The 18,046-nt window shown below is 51.1% G+C and overlaps 2 protein-coding genes across 8 annotated transcripts in view; both read left to right on the top strand.

Moving 5' to 3' along the window:
* PIK3R5 (phosphoinositide-3-kinase regulatory subunit 5) overlaps positions 1-3,955 on the top strand; it is an 87,610-nt gene extending 83,655 nt beyond the window's left edge. For both annotated transcript variants that reach the window (XM_023190891.3, XM_023190890.3), the window contains exons 16-19: positions 820-913; positions 988-1,070; positions 2,005-2,117; positions 2,236-3,955. In XM_023190891.3, coding sequence (XP_023046659.1) covers positions 820-913; positions 988-1,070; positions 2,005-2,117; positions 2,236-2,383 — 438 coding nt within the window. In that variant the 3' untranslated portion in view covers positions 2,384-3,955. The remainder of the gene's footprint in view (positions 1-819; positions 914-987; positions 1,071-2,004; positions 2,118-2,235) is intronic.
* Positions 3,956-15,219: 11,264 nt separating this feature from the next.
* Positions 15,220-18,046, top strand: part of PIK3R6 (phosphoinositide-3-kinase regulatory subunit 6) — a 61,077-nt gene continuing 58,250 nt past the window's right edge. For all 6 annotated transcript variants that reach the window (XM_023190885.1, XM_023190881.1, XM_023190886.1 and 3 more), the window contains exon 1: positions 15,220-15,374. The gene's annotated coding sequence lies outside the window, so the exon portion shown is untranslated. The remainder of the gene's footprint in view (positions 15,375-18,046) is intronic.

Genomic DNA, 18,046 nt, shown 5'->3' with positions numbered 1-18,046 from the left:
ACGGGAAGAGACCCGGGTCCAGTTGGGGAAGATCCTGAGTTTGGGTCGGGACATATTATTGAGGTGGAGAGGCCTTGAGAGGTATAAGGAGACAGTGAGAATAGGCAGCTGGCTCAACGGGCCCGACTTTGTGGTGAATACGAAGATGGGTGGACAGCTGCTAGTGGAAAAAGGTTACGGAGGAGACTCCTGAAGTGGGGAAGCAGGGAATACAAGGAGCAGAGGACCAAGGGGAGAGGCTTGAGGCCTTCGTGATGAATGGTGGGCAGAGGGTGGCCATCCAGCAAAGCAGAGAGGCATCAGCCAGAGAGGCGCTAGGGAAACCAGGAAGGTTCCATCACAAAAGCCCAGGAGAGGTTTTCAAGGAGGGGAGAGCCGTGAACTATAAGGTCAAGTAAGCTGAGGACCAAGAAGTGTTCTTGGGTTTAACAACAGGGAGGTCCCTGATGACAGAGACATTCACACAAAGACTTGAAGAGGGGGTTCGGGTCTGGCTCTGCCAGAAACAGCATGTCTGTGGGTCCATCCGTTCCTCGCTCTGGGCCCGGCAGGAGAACCTCAGGACCACCCCTGCAGGTGCTCTCAGCTCTTGTCCCTTTCAACCTGGTCACAGAGGCTAGACCAAACCAGTGATGTGGGCTCCTCCCTGGAGTCATCCAGGTCTATCCAGGGTGGCACAGGGGCCCTGGTGAATAAGAGAGAGCTTTCTGGGGACATGCTGACTAGAGGCAACCCCCTGTCACTGATGGGCCTTCAAAGAGAAGGTGGCAGGCCTGGGGGCCTCTGGACTCAGAGGGTCTGGCTATGCTGCATTTCCAGGGGGCCATCAGTGGACGAAGTCGCTGGAGCAACCTGGAGAAGGTCTGTACCTCCGTGAACCTCAACAAGGCCTGCCGGAAGCAGGAGGAGCTGGGTGAGTGGGGTGCGCAGGGTGGGGTCGCCGTAGGGAGATGCTCTGAGCCTGGCCTGAGTGCCCTTGCCCTTCAGATTCCAGCATGGAGGCCCTGACGCTAAACCTGACAGAAGTGGTGAAAAGGCAGAACTCCAAATCCAAGAAGGGCTTTAACCAGGTACGGGCTTCCCTCTCCTTCCAGCCATACCCTCAAGAGACTTATTGGAGCATGCATGTGCGTATGTGTGTACGTGCGTACGTGTGCGTGCACATGTATGTGTGTGTACGTGTGCACATGTACGTCCACGTGTGTACAGACGTGTGTGTGTGTGAGAGAGAAAGAGGAGAGGTGGGGGAGGAGAGGCAGGGTGAGGGGTGTGATTTGGGGATGTTTGAGGGGTGTGGAGTGTTGTGGGGTGTCGGGGAGGTAGGGGTGCCCTGTGAAAGGACGCGTGTATGTGGAAAAGTTATGGGGTGTCGGCTGGGCGCGGTGGCTCACGCCTGTAATCCCAGCACTTTGGGAGGCCGAGACGGGCGGATCACGAGGTCAGGAGATCGAGACCATTCTGACTAACACGGTGAAACTCCGTCTCTACTAAAAATACAAAAATTAGCTGGGCTTGGTGGCAGGCGCCTGTAGTCCCAGCTACACGGGAGGCTGAGGCAGGAGAATGGCGTGAACCCGGGAGGTGGAGCTTGCAGTGAGTGGAGATCGCGCCACCGCACTCCAGCCTGGGTAACAGAGCGAGACTCCGTCTCAAAAAAAAAAAAAAAAGTTATGGGGTGGGTGCCAGGAGAGTCCTAAGACTCTGAGACCAAAGAAAGCAGGCTCTGCATCAGGGGACCTGGGGCTGCCCTAGTGAGGGCAGCAAGCAGGGCAGAGTCTCCTCAGGGGGCACTTGCTTCTTCCAGATGCTGGAGAGGAGGCAGGGGCTGATGGAGGCCTCAGGCTCCCTCCCCAGACCTGGCCATTAACCCTGGAGCGCGGTCAGACAAACCCCTGCCCTCCCACACCGCCAGAAGCAGATGGGCAGTTCTGAGAGAAAGAACTGCCAGGGGCTGGCAGTGTTGCGTGGCCAGGGATTCGGGGCTGACCTGGACCTTCCTTCCAGATTAGCACATCGCAGATCAAAGTGGACAAGGTGCAGATCATTGGTTCCAACAGCTGCCCATTTGCTGTGTGCCTGGACCAGGATGAGAGGAAGATCCTGCAGAGTGTAGTCAGGTAGGAAAGGGGCATCCCAGGGAGGGGAGCAATTTCTGCTCCCACCAACCCAGAGGCCTGGAAGGAGCTGGAGGGATGGGGGCTTGCTCTGATCCCTGGCCCCTGCCCTGCCCCACAGATGTGAGGTTTCACCCTGCTACAAGCCGGAGAAGAGCGACCTCTCCTCGCCATCCCAGAGGCCTCCTGACCTGCCGGCCCAGGCCGCGCCTGACCTCTGCTCCCTTCTCTGCCTGCCCATCATGACTTTCAGTGGAGCTCTACCCTAGTGTGGGCCCAGCGCCAGACTGGACAGAAGCCCTGGGGCAACCTCCTCTGTGACCCCTCCGGGACAGTCCCTCTCTGTGGAGAACGGAGTGGTCCTGTGCAGACACAGAGTCCCACTGTGGGTCCTGCAATGAGCAGGGTCTGGAGTAGAGGGTTTCTGGGGCCTCAGGGTTCTGGGAAAGGAACAGCTATCAGGGAGAGAAGGGCCAGACCCCATAGCCTCTCAGATTCCTCGCAGTAGAAGGAGAAGGGTGGATAAATTGACCTCCGAAGTGCCTGACCACTAGCATGGTCTAGGATGCTTTCTAGAAGGAAGATCTGAGGCTCTGGTGCTCAGGGGGATGGCTTGGGCCTTTTCTCTCAACCTTGGCTGAGCCTACCCCTTACTTTGTCAAAGACTTAAGGACCCTGTATGTCTGGAGTTCAGTCCCCTCCTCTCTGGGGTTCAGGTGACTGAAATGTGGATGAAATATTTCTCTACTTCAAGACCACCTCTCCCTCCAAACACACACACACACACACACACACACACACCAACAATTTCTCTCTCTCAGGTTTCCTGATTCTCTGGAAAAACAGCACTAATGCTGGACCTGTCTACTCGCAGAACCCGGCACAGATTCTCTCTTGATCCCCTTTTTGGATCTGAGATTCTTGGAAGACAATATAGGCTTAAATTCAGTAGCAGCTCGGTTCTAGCTAAATCACCAGAGGAAGTTAATTACCTTTGAGCCTCCATCTCCTTAGCACTAAAATGGAGTGGAGAGTTGGGTTGGAAATAAGACATCCTTAAAAGGTTAAATTGTCTGCAAAGCACCTAGCCCAGTGCTGAGCTCCCAGAAGGTGCTCAGTAAAGCTTATCACCTGACTTTCTGAACACCGATTCCTCCTGTTTGGAGCCACTGGGATATTCTCACCTCCGTTGGGATGCTCCTCACTCCTTCCCAGTTCATGGCTGAGGCAGAACCCAGACTGAAGGGGGAAGAGACATTCCAGACGTTCCAGAGACCTTCGTCAGGGTAAGGGGTGGGCTGCTCAGGGGCCCCACCCTTCACCCCCTTCTGTATCACATTGGCTCTCCCACTCCCATCTCAATCTTTGTGTGTAAAATCTTCCATGCCCGCAAGTTCACTGGCACTCTTCTGGCACCTGGGCAAGATCCCAGAACAGAGGATGGAGTGACTGGTCTCACAGAGCTTAGTGCCCAACTCAGGGGAAATGGCACTGGTGCATGGGACCTGGTCAGCCTAGGATAGGACATGAGAGTCTAAGATTCAAAGAGAGCAGCTTGAAGTCATTTAAGAAGCTAGAAACCAACGTGGACTAGAAAGGGCAGAAGTCAAGACCAGGATTTGGACTGATAGACGTGGAGAAAGCAGCCACGGAAGCATGAACTGTATCCCGCACAAAGTCCCTCTTCTCCTCCTCCTCATTCATTATGCCCAAAAGGTCTTACATGAAATTCCAGCCCAGAGTACTCATGACTTGAGAGATGTGGACACAGCCAGCTTCTACCTTGCCTGGCCGTTTCTCCCGTCTTTTTTTTTTTTTTTTTTTTTTGACAGAGTCTCGCTCTGTTGCCCAGGCTGGAGTGCAGTGGTGCAATCTCAGCTCACTGCAAGCTCCGCCTCCTGGGTTCACGCCATTCTCCTGCCTCAGCCTCCCGAGTAGCTGGGACTACAGGTGCACGCCGCCACGCCCGGCTAATTTTTTGTATTTTTGGTAGAGACGGGGTTTCACCGTGTTAGCCAGGATGGTCTCGATCTCCTGACATCGTGATCCGCCTGCCTCAGCCTCCCAAAGTGCTGGGATTACAGGTGTGAGCCACCACGCCTGGCCTCTCCCCTGTCTTCATGTCTGCTCTTGCTCTAAGCTCCAGAAGAGTGGCGGGCCATGTATCTTCAATACTTTTTTGCTGTACGGGCAGGTTGTCCTGTTACATGATCAACAGATGTCCAGGAATTAATGGGTGGAATTTAATATTTTTGTCAAATAAAACGATTTGTCTTATATTTAATGACCAATAGTTATTTTGCTGCATGACAGCTGCTGGTTGGACAGGTTATATAGATCATTTTATTTATACCAGAAAGAAGCTTCATAGGGGATTGTTTTATTTCTCCTTTTGTAATTTTCCACCCTATAGAAAATATATTTGGGTGAAAATTTTTCCCAATACTGTTCTGCTTAAGCCTCACCATACTCACCGACCCACAGAACAAAAAATCCTACACCTAAGGACTCAACATTTGGGGTTTCCTGTACCACTTCACTTGAGAAATATACACCCATATATCCATCTGCTCTCTGTACCCCAAGCCCTAGAGAAGGGATGAGCCTGAGGCTGTTGCTGTTGGTGGGTGGTGGCAGAGTGGATCCCGGACCTACCATGCAGCTGAGAGCGGGGGAAGAGAGCTCAATAACAGCCCTCTGGTTCTGGGACTGCCTTTCGACTTGGGTGATAAGGCGGGAGAGAAGAAGAAGTGGAGGGATGGTAGAGGATACCTGTGGCTTGGGTGAGGGAGGTAAGTACCAGGTTCCCAGAACACTATTCAGGATGGAGAGAGAAAGAACTGTCAGCTGTTTCAGCTCTGCATCAGCTGGCTATTGCAAACAATGAAGCATGCCTTCAATTCAGGGGACTAAGTCTCGGATCATTTGTTCTCGCTCATGCATCTAGAGGTCATCTAGGGACCAGCTGATCTAGGTGGTTGAGGTGGTTTGGCTTAGGCTCCGAGTGGTTTGGCTCCAAGCTGCAGGATGAGTGCAGACCTGCTTAGCTGGCCTCTCAGACACGTTGGACCAGCCTGAGAGGCCAGCAGAGGCACGTGATGACTCCTAGGAATGGAGCCTGGAACGGGAACAATATTCCTTCTGCCAATAATTGGCTAACACTGAGGAAGCACATCAACCCGCAGACTTAATAAACCCAGCAAATTTTACACAGGAAATTTGACACAGGAATCTCCACACAATAAAAAAAAAAAAAAAAAAAAAAAAAAATCACATGAGAAGTGCACTTTACCTTTGATGTTCTTTCCAGAACTCCAGTCTAATCAAGAGAAAAAAACATCATATAAACCCAGACTATGGGACCAGATAACCTGACCATTACTCTCTTAGTGTCACGAAAAATAAGGAAAGACTGAGAAACAGACAAAAAGAGAAGGAGTAAACCTGAAAACTAAGCAGTGGACACTGGCTTGAATCCCGAAACATTAATCTAAAAACTGGTAAAATCCCAACACAATCTGGAGTTTATTTATTTATTTTTTTCTTAAACCACACACACACACACACACACACACACACACACACCCCTTACTGTCAAACTTCGAAAGAAAGAAATGTAATGAGAAAATATTAAAGACAGAGGAAAATAATACACTTTATCTTCAAAGTAGCAACAATTAAACTGAGAACTCCCTCTTTCAACAGAAACAATGGAAGCCAGAGATGATGAAATGATCTCTTTAAAGTATGAGGGGAAAAAACAAACCTACTAACCTGGAATCACACACCCAGAATTGTCTGATAATTACTTTTTTAAAAAATCTTATAAACTGTAGTGGCCAGGTGTGGTGGCTCACACCTGTAATCCCAGCACTTTGGGAGGCCAGGTGGGCGGATCACAAGGTCAGGAGATCAAGACCATCCTGGCTAACATGGTGAAACCCCATCTCTACTAAAAATACAAAAAAATTAGCCGGGCGTGGTGGTGGGCACCGGTCGTCCCAGCTGCTCAGGAGGCTGAGGCAGGAGAATGGCGTGAACCCGGGAGGCAGAGCTTGCAGTGAGCTGAGATGGCACCGCTGCACTCCAGCCTGGGTGACAGAGCGAGACTCCATCTCAAAAAAAAACCAAAAAACAAAAAGAAAACCTTATAAACTGCTCACAAGGGACACAGTTTAAAGATAACATCACAGAAAGGTTGAAAGCAAAAGGACGGAACGAATCACACCATGCAAAACAGACCAAAAAAGCTGAGGTGTTAATACACCTATATCCAAAGATGCAAAACTAGACAAAAAAAGCTAGTATTAACACACTAATATCCAAAGATTTAACAGCAGAAGCATTATGAAAAATAAAGAGGAACATTTCATAAAGATTAAGGAGCCCAACAAAAAGTATTACAGTTATAAAGCTATATACACCAAATCACAACTGAAAATTATATATAAATATAAATATATGTCACTATATATAAATATAAACTATATATAAATATAAATATAAAACAAAAATTGACAGAATTAGAAGTCTCCATAACCACAGTGGTCAACATACCTCTCTCAATAGCTGATAGAACACATAGACAAAAAAAATTAATAGAGATATACAAGATCTGGACAACACAATTAGCAAATTTGATGTTATTGAAATTGATAGAACATTGTGGTGCAATCTCGGCTCACTGCAACCTCCACCTCCTGGGTTCAAACGATTCTCCTGCCTCAACCTCCCAAGTAGCTGGGACTACAGGTGCCCGCCACCACACCTGGCTCATTTTTAGATTTTTTTTGGTAGAAACGAGGTTTCACCATGTTGGCCAGGCTGGTCTCGAACTCCTGACCTCAGGTGATCCATCCACCTCGGCCTCCCAAAGTGCTGGGATTACAGGCGTGAGCCGCCGCGCCCAGATAGAAGATTCTTTAAACCACACTTCAGAAAAATCACTGGCTAACCTAAGAATGGATCCCCCGTTGGTCAGACACATACCCTGGATACAATCACCATGATCTGTAGGTGAATCCATGGGCCAGGTGATTACAGACTGAAGGGGCTGTGAGCCAGAATGTCTCATCGAGTCCATAAGCTTTTGTAATCCAAGTCATTGAACACTGAGGAAAGGGGCCAGGGTAGGGGACTGAAACTAGAACCCTTACTGGGTCCTGCTGTTGGCAGATGAAGAGAAAGGAGGAGGCTGTCCTTTTCAGCACCCCACCCTCCTCCTCAAGGTGGCCCCTGCTCCACGTGGTACCTCACCATGAGCTCAGGAGCTGGCCATAAACTTGAAGACTCTCACGTCCCACTACTCAGAGTGGAATTACTTCTGCCCTAGGGGTGTTGACCTCCTAGTCTTGCCATCCCTGGAATGGGTATATTTCTCCGGCTTTGGAAGGAGATGGGTGTCTCCCTTTGCCACTTCCTGCTTCCTAAAAGGCTGGGCAGGCCTCTGTTAGGAGACCAAAATCAAGCTGTGCACTGCGGGTCTCAGGGTTTGGGGCCGTAGAAGGGAGTGCTCTCTCGGCCCCCAGTTCCATCATTCCTTCCTGCACCTGGTGGAACCCCTGTGGCCTCACATTTCCTCCGCTCCCTTTGCCGGATGCGGCACTCTCTCAGGCTAAACCTCAGATCACAGGGAGGCCAGGGAGGAGCGGGAGCACTCACCCTTGGAGTGACCCTGGCCGCCTCACAATGTCTCCAAGCCTCGGTTCCTTGCCTGTGAAAATGACACGGTGTCTACTTTCCAGGGAGTGTGCAGGGCTTATCAGGGGATGCGATGTGAAAGGGGATGATGCTGCTGAGACTGTAGTCCAGGTAGCCTGCCCAGCCCCAGGGCTCCCGGTGAACAGAAGCCTTACCGAGAGGGGGCTCCTCCAGACACAATGGCTTACACCTGTTTGTTCTCCTCAGGCAGCTGGGAGCTTCCGCTAGGAACCGGAAGGTAGTGGTCTATCACCATCTTCAGACCTCTCCCTGAAGTCTGTGGCATCCCAGTCATGTCTCCACCACGAGAAAGGGCTCTAAGCAGAGGCAGCACAGTTTTCAGCCCCGGCAGGTGCAGGCACACCCGAGATGCTGTGTGGACCCAGCCTGCCTGGTGCCTGCCCTGGGCCTTCAGACTGCCCCTCCCTCATTGCCACAGTGCCACCCACTCCAGCACCGGGAATGTTCACAGCTTCCCTGGGAAAAGGGCTCCCCCGTTTTCTTGAGGAAGAATCCACTTCCTTCTTTCCCCAAGTCTCTGAATCCTTCTCTTTCTTCCCCCAACCCTACCAGTAAAATCAGAGTAAAGGAAATGCCTCCTGGGAGAGGGTGCCATCCCCCATCCCTTTGGAGGCAAAGTGAGGCAGGTGGCAGACTCTGTCCTCAGGCATGCCAGCTTATTTCTCTCTGTTCTGTGCGCAGGCACACCCATGTCCTGGCTGGGACCACAGCCCTGGAGACTCTGAGTGTGGGCTCCCGGAGACATGGCTGTGGTCACAGCAGACGCATGTGTCTGCCCCTCTTTGCACAGGGGGAGTGGGAAGAAATGGCGCTCGTTCGAAGGATCTCAGAGCTATTTCGAGCTCAAAGGTGCAGCGTCTCAGTCATTGCCACCTGCACAGGGCATCACCTGGGAATGTCCACATCGAGTGAACTGAGCTATCAGCAATCACTTTCAGCACTTACTGAGCACGTGTCAGGCGCTGCTCTGTGTGCTTTATGTGCTTATGTTAACTAGTTTGTGCCGCGACCCCATGAGCTAGGCACAATTATGCCCCCTTTTGCAAGCAGGGAAACTGAGGCAGAGACAAGTAACTTGTCCAAGGTCACCGAAACAGTAAAAAGGGGAATCCAGGATTTAAGCACAGACAGGTGGCTTCTGGAGTCCCTGCGCTTAACCACTAATCTCTGCTGCTCTGTCGAACCTCTCATGTGGGTGGTGGCTAAGCTGAGGCCGTGAAAATGATCACACAGATGTCTGAGAAGGATGGCTTCATTTCTAATGGTTCGCTGGAGACGCTCTGATGGTTTCAAAATAGAAGCTGTGTTCACACACCCTCAGGAATGGTGGGAGTGGCAGGGGTGGAAAAGTTGGCGGGGGCATAGAGGAGAAGCGGAAGCTGGGGCCGGACTGGGTTGGCGGGACTCCAGGCTGGTCTGCACTGACCACTGCTGAGGGGAGGGCAGTCAGGAAGGAAGCCCTCAGTGAATGGTGAATGTCGCTCCTGGCTCCAGAGTGGACTGAACGGGGTCCCCCGAGACCTCTGGGGAGGAGGAGGGAGGGAGCGGAGCAGCCCCCACCCCCACACACCCAAGAAAGGGGCCCTTGCAACCAGGGACCAGAGGCTTTCTCTGAGCAAAACTGTAGCCGAAAGTCTCTGAGGCCAGAACAGGATCGTTTTGGGGCTGAGAAAGCTGCAGAGGGCTTTGCACACCCAATCTGCAGCCCCTCAGGTTACAGAGGCGGAAACTGAGGCCCAGAGACTGGGAGAGGCCTGCACAGGGTCACACAGAGCGAGAAGCACGTGCCAGGAGGAGGGCCCAGCCAGGTGGCTTGGTTCACTTTTGGGGGTGTGTCTCAGTGTGTGTGTGTGTGTGTGTGTGTGTGTGTGTGTGTGAGTGCGTATGTGGTCCTGCACATATGTGTGGAGGGCAGGCAATTTGTATAAATAATGAGAAGTTGGAGTCTTTGTGTTTTTGCACTGATCTCCTGGTTGACCCCAGCCATCTTGATTTGTTCCATTTCCTGGTGTGAGTTGATTTGGGAGAAGAAAATGGAGAGGGTGATACGCATATCATGCAGATCAAGAGACTCCTAACATCTCCCCAGCTCAGCTCCGCCAGGGGAAGCGTGTCCAAGGAGGAACCTGTGGTATTAGGGGCTGAGGGAGAGGAAGCAGGGGTCCACTTGGTCTCCCTCTCAAGGCAGCCATGAGAACAGGGGAAATGAGAAGAGACTAAGCCCCACCCTTCACGGCAACCCCAATATATCTGCCCTCTCACACCATCCCAGAGCTGCCAGGACCAAGGAGTTTGGGAGAGGGGACAGTTGCACCTGCAAAAGAGAAGGAGAAGGTCACAAGATTTTCTTCACCTACTAAAGGATGGCTTTCGGAAGAGGGAGTGACTGATTTTCTCTGTGTCCTTCCCATTTTGAACCCTGTAAATGTGTGACTAGTCCAAACAAAAATGTACACTTATATTTAAGGAAAGAATGCAGTTGATCCTTATGTACTGATATGTCGTGATCTTCAAGTAAACAAAGCAAGTTGAAGAGCAATTTCTATGGCGCTTATGTGTATAAACCATCCCAAGCTATTTACCATGGTTACCAGTGGGTGGGAGGGTAAAGAAATTGGGGATGGGGAGGAGAGAGACTCTCATGTTTAACTCTTAGGTTCCTACAATGCTTGAGTGTTTTTATAATGGAAATATATTTATGGATTACCTAACTAGTTTTTGTTGTTGTTGTTTGTTTGAGACGAAGTCTTGCTCTGTTAACCAGGCTGGAGTGCAATGGCACAATCTTGGCTCACTGAAACCTCTGCCTCCCAGGTTCAAGTGATTATCCTGCTTCAGCCTCCTGAGTAGGTGGGATTACAGGCGCCGGCCACCATGTCCAGCTAATTTTTGTATTTTCAGTAGAGATGGGGTTTCACCACATTGGCCAGGCTGGTCTCGAACTCCTGACCTCGGGTGATCCACCTGCCTCGGCCTCCCAAAGTGCTGGGATTATAGGCATGAGCCACCATGCCTGGCCTACTTGACTAGTTTTTTAAACTTTACAGCTTAACAAAAAAAACATTGATGGCATTTAAAATCAAAACTTCCCCACCACCACCAAAAAGAAGAAGAATGGCTGAGAGGGTGACTGGTTGGATATGAAGCATAAATCTGCTTCTTCTATCACCCCAATTAGCCCTGATTCTGCATGCATCCTGCCAGATAACACTGCTGTAAGTAAAGGATGGAAGATTCCCGAAGTGTGCACTGTTCCTCCCTTGCCACAGCCACAGCAGACAGTACTAATTGATAACAGATTTCCAGGGCAATGCTGATGCTACTGGTCCAGGCATTACCCTTAGGGAACCACTGGCTTAGAGCATAATACTGTCCTGCCTGCTCCTGGGCCGTGGGCAAGAGCTGGAGGGACTGCACCAGAGGCAGAGGTGCCCTGGAGGTGGGTACGGCCTGTGCCACTGCCTTGGCCTTCCTGGACTGAGGTCAAGTGATTCAGGATTCAGGCTGGCTCAGCCTACAGATCTTCCTGGGGTCTGGTGGGAAGTCCTAGGACTCAGGGGTCCTTGGTCCGAGTCTCACCTCCACCAGGGATGTGAGCTTTTAAACTTGACCTATCTGTATAACTGTACCTGACTCATGAGGTGATTGTTTAAACGAAGCAAAATGTGTTCTCCTAACAGCTTTTTTTCTGGTTTATTCCCTTTCACAGTTTTCTAAAAATGGGTCCTGCCAACCAGAGAGCCATCTGTGTGGGTGGTGGTGATGAGTTTGGGGTAGAAAAATGAGGAGCTGGCCGGGCGTGGTGGCTCACGCTTGTAATCCCAGCACTTTGGGAGGCCGAGACGGGTGGATCACAAGGTCAAGAGATCAAGACCATCCTGGCTAACACGGTGAAACCCCGTCTCTACTAAAAATACACAAAAATTAGTCGGGCATGGTGGTGAGTGCCTGTAGTCCCAGCTACTCGGGAGACTGAGGCAGGAGAATGGCGTGAATCCCGGATGCGGAGGTTGCAGTGAACCGAGATCGCGCCACTGCACGACAGAGCAAGACTCCATCTCAAAAAAAAAAAAAAAAAAGAGAGAGAGAGAGAGAGAAATGGGGAGTTAAGAATTGGAATGGAATTGAAGCGCTCTGAATGCAAGTCAAAGACAATTCAGGTGTGTCTGTGAAAAAATCCGAGACGGAGGAACCAGTGCTAGTGAGTCAAGGTCATGTGGGGAGAAGAGAGAAAGGAAAAAGCACAAAACTCCACCCTATTCCAGGCTGCCCGCTCCAATGGCACGGCTTTGAGGAGGGACGTTGGGAACCTCTGAACTATCCACAGAGGATTTTTGAATAGTTTGCCAAGAGATGTGTGATGTACTCTCCCTTCATCCTCCCACATAATCTTTAGTAAAATCGACTTTGCTTATTAGTATTATACGTAAGTGGATTCCTTAGAAAACTGAAATGAAAAATTCTGCTGCCTTCAATGCTGAATAATCCCGGAGCAGCTCCCATGGTGGGCGGCACTGCAGGCGAGGACACAAGCGACCCTGGGGGCCTCCTGTTCTAAGCAAATAATTCTTGCCTGACTCCAATACTGTGGTCCTGCAGACCTCCCCAGTGCCAGTATCTGGCCCCCCTCGCCCATGGCTCTCAGTCCACAGTTGCAAGAATATTTCATTTTTGTTTAAAGCTCTCAGTGGCTTTGTCATGGACTGGAAAATGGATGAGGATGGAATAGAAGCAGTGGTTCATCTGTAGAGAAAGTAAGTAACTTTGTAACCCCAAGGCGAGTTATGTGAACAGACTTCCAAACACCTGGGCTGAGATAGGGGAACCTGAGGAGAGGCCATTGCAGCTATGCCCAGAAGGGTTACCAGGAGGATGGCAGAGGGAGGAGGAGGAGGAGTGGCAATAGATGGTGAGCCTTCTGCTTCTGTATCTTGGGCATTGATCATTCTGGGGGGTCTTTGCCTCCATTAGCTGACCAGGTCATCTGAGACCTAGTACAATGAAAGCAGGGAACCCTAATTTTTACAGTTCTGATACTGATGGATCATTTGCCTTTCGGCAGAGAAAGAGGGGGCTGCTCTTGGGAGATTGGTGCAGATGAGAAACCTGGTAAGAGCACAGCCTGGAAAACTCAGATTAAACAAATCCTAAGAACATGGTCTGGAGAGGAAAGACATGGCTGGAATTGGTCAAAGGGGTAGTGCCGCCTTGCCTTGGTGATGGTAGGGACGGTGCACTGGGGGCCATGGGGGAACTTGGTCCTTCCTATTGTCACCTCCTCCTCCCGCTGTCCTTTGTTCCTGGCTGGCTATCAGCAGTGTGCACTCAAAAATGAAAGCACCCTAGCTCCTCTTTGCAAGGAATAGCTCTGGGGGCCCTCTATGGTCACCATGCCGCCTCCTCCATGGCTACCAGAGCCAACGCAGTTGCAGAAATGGTAGCTGATGATAAGACAGCAATGCACCCACAAGAAGTGACCTCGGCTTGTGATTTCCGATTCAGTTAAAGTCAAGGCTGATAAGCAGAGGGGCTGCCCAGGGTGGCCACACTGCCCGGGTGCTGCTGAGTCTGGAACCTGCAGGGGCTGAGTTCTTGGTCCTTTATTCTGTCCTGGGCATATTCATTTCCTTCATTCAGTCACCCATTTGCTTCACAAATAAGCCAAGCATTCTCTTAACACTCTTTCACCCTGTGATGGATGGAATAATGAACAACACCCTAGCCCCTGCTCCTTCAGAACTCACTGAGGGAGGGAGGAGGAGCAAGGCAGACATGTGAGCTGAGAACATTAATACGAAGATGCAAGATAGAATGTGACTTCAGTCACATGAAGGGGACAGAAAAGAAGCAGCTGTGGGAGGAAGGCATGGCTGTAGAATAAATGATTTACATTTCTGGACTTTTTTTCCAAATAGCTTCCTCTGCAAAATGAGGGGTCAGCATAGAACCTAGTCAAGCCCCTACAGAAAAAGATCAGTGACTTCACAGCCCCAAAGCTCTTTGGGTTGAGTTAAGTGACAAACTCCAACAGGCTTAATCCAAAAAAGAATGGAATTTATTGGATCATATACAATGAACAGTCCAAGAGTAGATTTAGCACCAGAATTTCAGGTATAGCTGGATCCAGCACTCAAACCATGCTGTCAGCAGTCTATCACTTTCTAGAGCCATTTACCCATTAGGCCCAACGGGATGACAGCACAGAATCTGTGAGTTTTTCGAAGCTCTAGAAATGTGTCAGAGACTCTCCCAAATAGTGTTTGGCTTCAAAATGTGAAAAAAAGAAAGAAAATGACAAAATAGCAAACGTGTCACCATGCAGTTGATCGGCTTCCCCCAGAAGCTCTACTGTCCCTGCCCAGCACTGCGCTCTCCTAATTGCCAAGGACAGCAGATGCTTTTCCATTCTCTTCACCTGTGTCCTCTCTGCAATCATTGACATTGTTGACCATCACCTCCTCCTTTGCATTCTGTCTTCTGCCAGTGTCCCTGGCACTCCACTTTCTTCCTGCCTCTCAGGCTTGCTTTTTGTTCTTCTCTGATAAATAACAAATGACAAGGCGTGAGCCAGGAGAAGGGCTGGGAAGCGATTCCCACAGCCTGGATGGTTAAGAGACTGCAGTACTTCTGGGAGGGGCTGGAGTGAGGGATAAAGCATGAGATTGGAGTTTAGGGAGGGACCAGATCAAGAAGGATCTGGCAAGTCACACTGAGGAGTCTGGCCATTCTCTTTAAAGTAATAAGGAGCCATTGAAGGTTGTAGCAGAACTGTAACATGAAGAAATTTGTGTTTCACTCTTAGAGACCTTTGGCTGTGGGGTGAAGGACCTCAGGCCATTGTGGTGTTTCAGGAGAAAGATCATGGTAGTCAGGTGAAACAGTGACAGCCCTAGGGATGGAAGAAAGTGGAGGATTCATGAGCTATTGACAGGGCTTGGTGCAGTTTAGACGTAACAGGTGAGGGAGAGGGAGGCGTTGCTGACACCGAGGTTGCTGATTCTGAGGCGGGAAACAGAGAAGTGGGCTTAGAGGGGGAAATGATGAGCTCGGTTTGTACCTGTTGAGATGGAGGTGCTTGAGGGACATCTGACTGGCCATGTCCAGGAATGGGAGATGGTTGGTGAGTCTGGAGCTTGAGAGAGAGGTCAGGGCTCCCTGCATCAATCCCTCCCTCGTCAACACCAGAGGGAGTCTCTTGGGAGGTGTCCCTCCCGTCCCACAAAATTGGTCACATTTGATCAGAATAAAGGACCTCCAGTGACCGTGGGTGACCACAGATGCTTCTTTAGAAAGCAGTCTCACAGCAGAACGCATTCTGGGAGGAGCTTCGAGGGCCACAAGGAAGGGGAAGGAAGAGGAGGGGACGGAGCTGTGAGACATCGAGCTTTTCTCTGCAGATCTGAAGAGCACAGTCAAGACCACAGATACCCGTGGAGGCCCTCCCAAGACATCTGCTTCTCTGGGACTGGGGGCCTTGCACAGGACTGTAGGGAGTTGGTTGAAGGACTTGGGGAGCCCAGAAGCTACCACTGAGCCAAGGTAAGTGCTGGCTTGGATGGAGCTTGCCAGGCAGGCAGATCTGAGCAGAACAGACAGAGGGGTGGAAAGGAGGGAGCTGGAAGGGGAGCCCTGAGGGGGCCGAAACACCCCTGGCTCTTATTTACCCAGGCTCGGGGCCGCCACGGCCACCTTTCTGAGAAGGGTGACCTCAGACGCTGCAGGGTAACTCTGCCAAGTCAAGACTGTTTCATCCCATTTTCACAAGAAGAAAGGACACAGGACCCTGTAAGAAGGATTCTCCTTTCTTCTGGAATCCTGTACATGCCATTAATAATAGGACTAATGATTCATGCCCTGTGCTGCAGAGTACACCCATTTTCCCATTTGATTCTCACCAGCAGTTACAGGTTGACTGGATAAGTGTTTTAGTGCCATTTTTTAGGACAGAAGACTGAGGCTTAGGGAAATGAAGCAATCTGCCAAAGATTGCAGAGTGGGGTAGCAAGGAGCAAGACTCAATGTGAAACATCTGGGTCCCAGTCCGTGCCCTTTCTGGGACATCATCCATCCATCACTTTCCTGGGGAATTTGGTGAAAGTCATGCTGGTCTGGCCGATTCTCTCCCTACACACGAATTGGGTATCTTCTACGTGTGCCAGCGTCTAACCAAGGCCTGGTCTCTGTCCTTGAGGAGCTAACTGCCTGCAAAGAGGGTCTGAATACAGCTGCGAGTGACCAACCCAGAAAGTAATACCTGCCAGGGTCCTCAGTGAGCCAGGCAGTGTGTGGTGTGTGCAGGATGAAAGAGAGAGACTGCAGGGTGTGGGCTCACAGAGGTTCCTATGGAAGGTGGCTCCTGGCTGAGGCTCAAGGGAGGACCTGGTGTGCAAAGAGGTGGCAAGAGGCACCCCAGCAATGGGGAGCAAAGTGTGCAAACCCCCAGAGGCAGGAAAGCAGGTGGGAAAGTCAGGTGTTGGGGGGAGCACAACTAGAAGGGGTGTGTGTCTGCTACTGGGGGGTGCACAGAGCATTCGCGGGCCGGTCCTTTTTTGTTGTTGTTGTTGTTGTTGTTGAGACAGAGTCTCACTCTGTCGCCCGGGCTGGAGTACAGTGGCGCGATCTCAGCTCACTGCAACCTCCATCTCCTGGGTTCAAGCGATTCTCCTACCTCAGCTTCCCGACTAGCTGGGACTACAAGCATGCACCACCACACCTGGCTAATTTTTTGTATTTTCAGCAGTAATTTTTTTGTATTTTCACCGTGTTAGCCAGGATGGTCTTGATCTCCTGACTTTGTGATCCGCCCACCTCGGCCTCCCAAAGTGCTGGTATTACAGGCACGAGCCCCGTCCCCAGCACGGTCCATTTATTTATTTAGCTCTAAGTGGTTTTCAAATATCATCTCATTTAGTCTCATGACAAGCCTATGAGGTAGGCGTTGTTATCAAGTCCCCTTTAAGATAGGGAAACTGAGGCACGGAGGTTTTAAGCAAGCAGCCCAAGTTGCCCTATTGACAGGATTGGAATGCCACCTGCCTGGCCACCATGCCCCGCTGCCTCCCATTAGAACCTGCTAGGGGCCCTATTCTGTCTCCACACAAGTGCTTCAGCTGACATGGTGGCTGCAGATGCCAAGCCGCAGTCGTCGCCCTCTGCTCCCTGCTGCATTCAGGCCCCATCAGATCCCGTCAAGCTTCCCTGCCCCTGGGAACAATGCTCCCCCACCCCCCCCCCACCGGCTCTTTCATATCCAGGTGTTTCCTTCTGGTCAGAAGCAGACACAGCTGAGGAAACAGGCCTGTCCCTGTCCACGGGGGCCAGCCCGGGCAGCAGGACCCTCACCTCCCGGCCCCTTGGGAATCTGAAAAGTAGACCTCATGGGGGCAAGGGCTAAAGGTTGAGGGGGCCCCTCAGGACCCAGGGCTCTGTCTTCTCACTCCCTTACTCCCTCACTGCCGACTCAGTCACCACACACTCTGATCCAAAAAAACAAAAACACGGCTATGGTGTCTGGCAAGCCTGAGCTGCCCCTAAAACCCTGAGGGCATGAGGCAGCTCTGGTGGGAGAAGATGAGAGGCAACAGAGGCAGGTCACCCAGGCTCTGCAGGTCCCCTGTCTCTGTGCCACAGGAGCGGCTGGAGGACAGGAGGCACAGTGTGGTCCTGGGAAGCTCCGCGTCTTTTCTGCCCGGGCTTTATTCCTGCAGGTATAGGGAGGCCTAGGTGGTGGGTTCTTCTGTCTGAACAGCTTGTCCCAGGAGCCAGCAATGGGGGGCTGGGGGTATGGGGGGACAAGGGACTGTCGGATCTGGAATCTTCATGACAGAAACACTGAACCTGAGCCAGGCGTCCTGGGATCCTCCTCCAAGCCCTCTTACTTCAGTATTCTCTTCTATCCAGGAGGTCACCCCCACTTTATCTTACACCAATGACAGGGAGCAGCAGCTATGAACAGGTGGCCCCCGTTCGCTTCTTTCTGCCGTGTGCGTAGAACGCTTCTATGGTTCTGTGGTCGGTGCTTGGGCTTGTTGTACCCCAAGGGAGTGAAGAGCTGTGTGTGTGCACCTGGCTTGCGAATTGTTCAATACTGATGTCCTGTGTTTAAGGAAGAATGCTCTCCGAATCCCAATTCACTCATCCCTTTGTTCGTTCACTCATTCTTTGTCTCCGATCTCATCCCTCTGCCAAGAACTGTGAAGGGGCGGGGTGCG

The sequence above is a fragment of the Piliocolobus tephrosceles genome, chromosome 16, assembly GCF_002776525.5.
Source record: "Piliocolobus tephrosceles isolate RC106 chromosome 16, ASM277652v3, whole genome shotgun sequence".
NCBI lineage: Eukaryota > Metazoa > Chordata > Mammalia > Primates > Cercopithecidae > Piliocolobus > Piliocolobus tephrosceles.
Note: the sequence above shows the minus strand (reverse complement) of the source record. Positions and strands in the feature narration are given on the sequence as shown.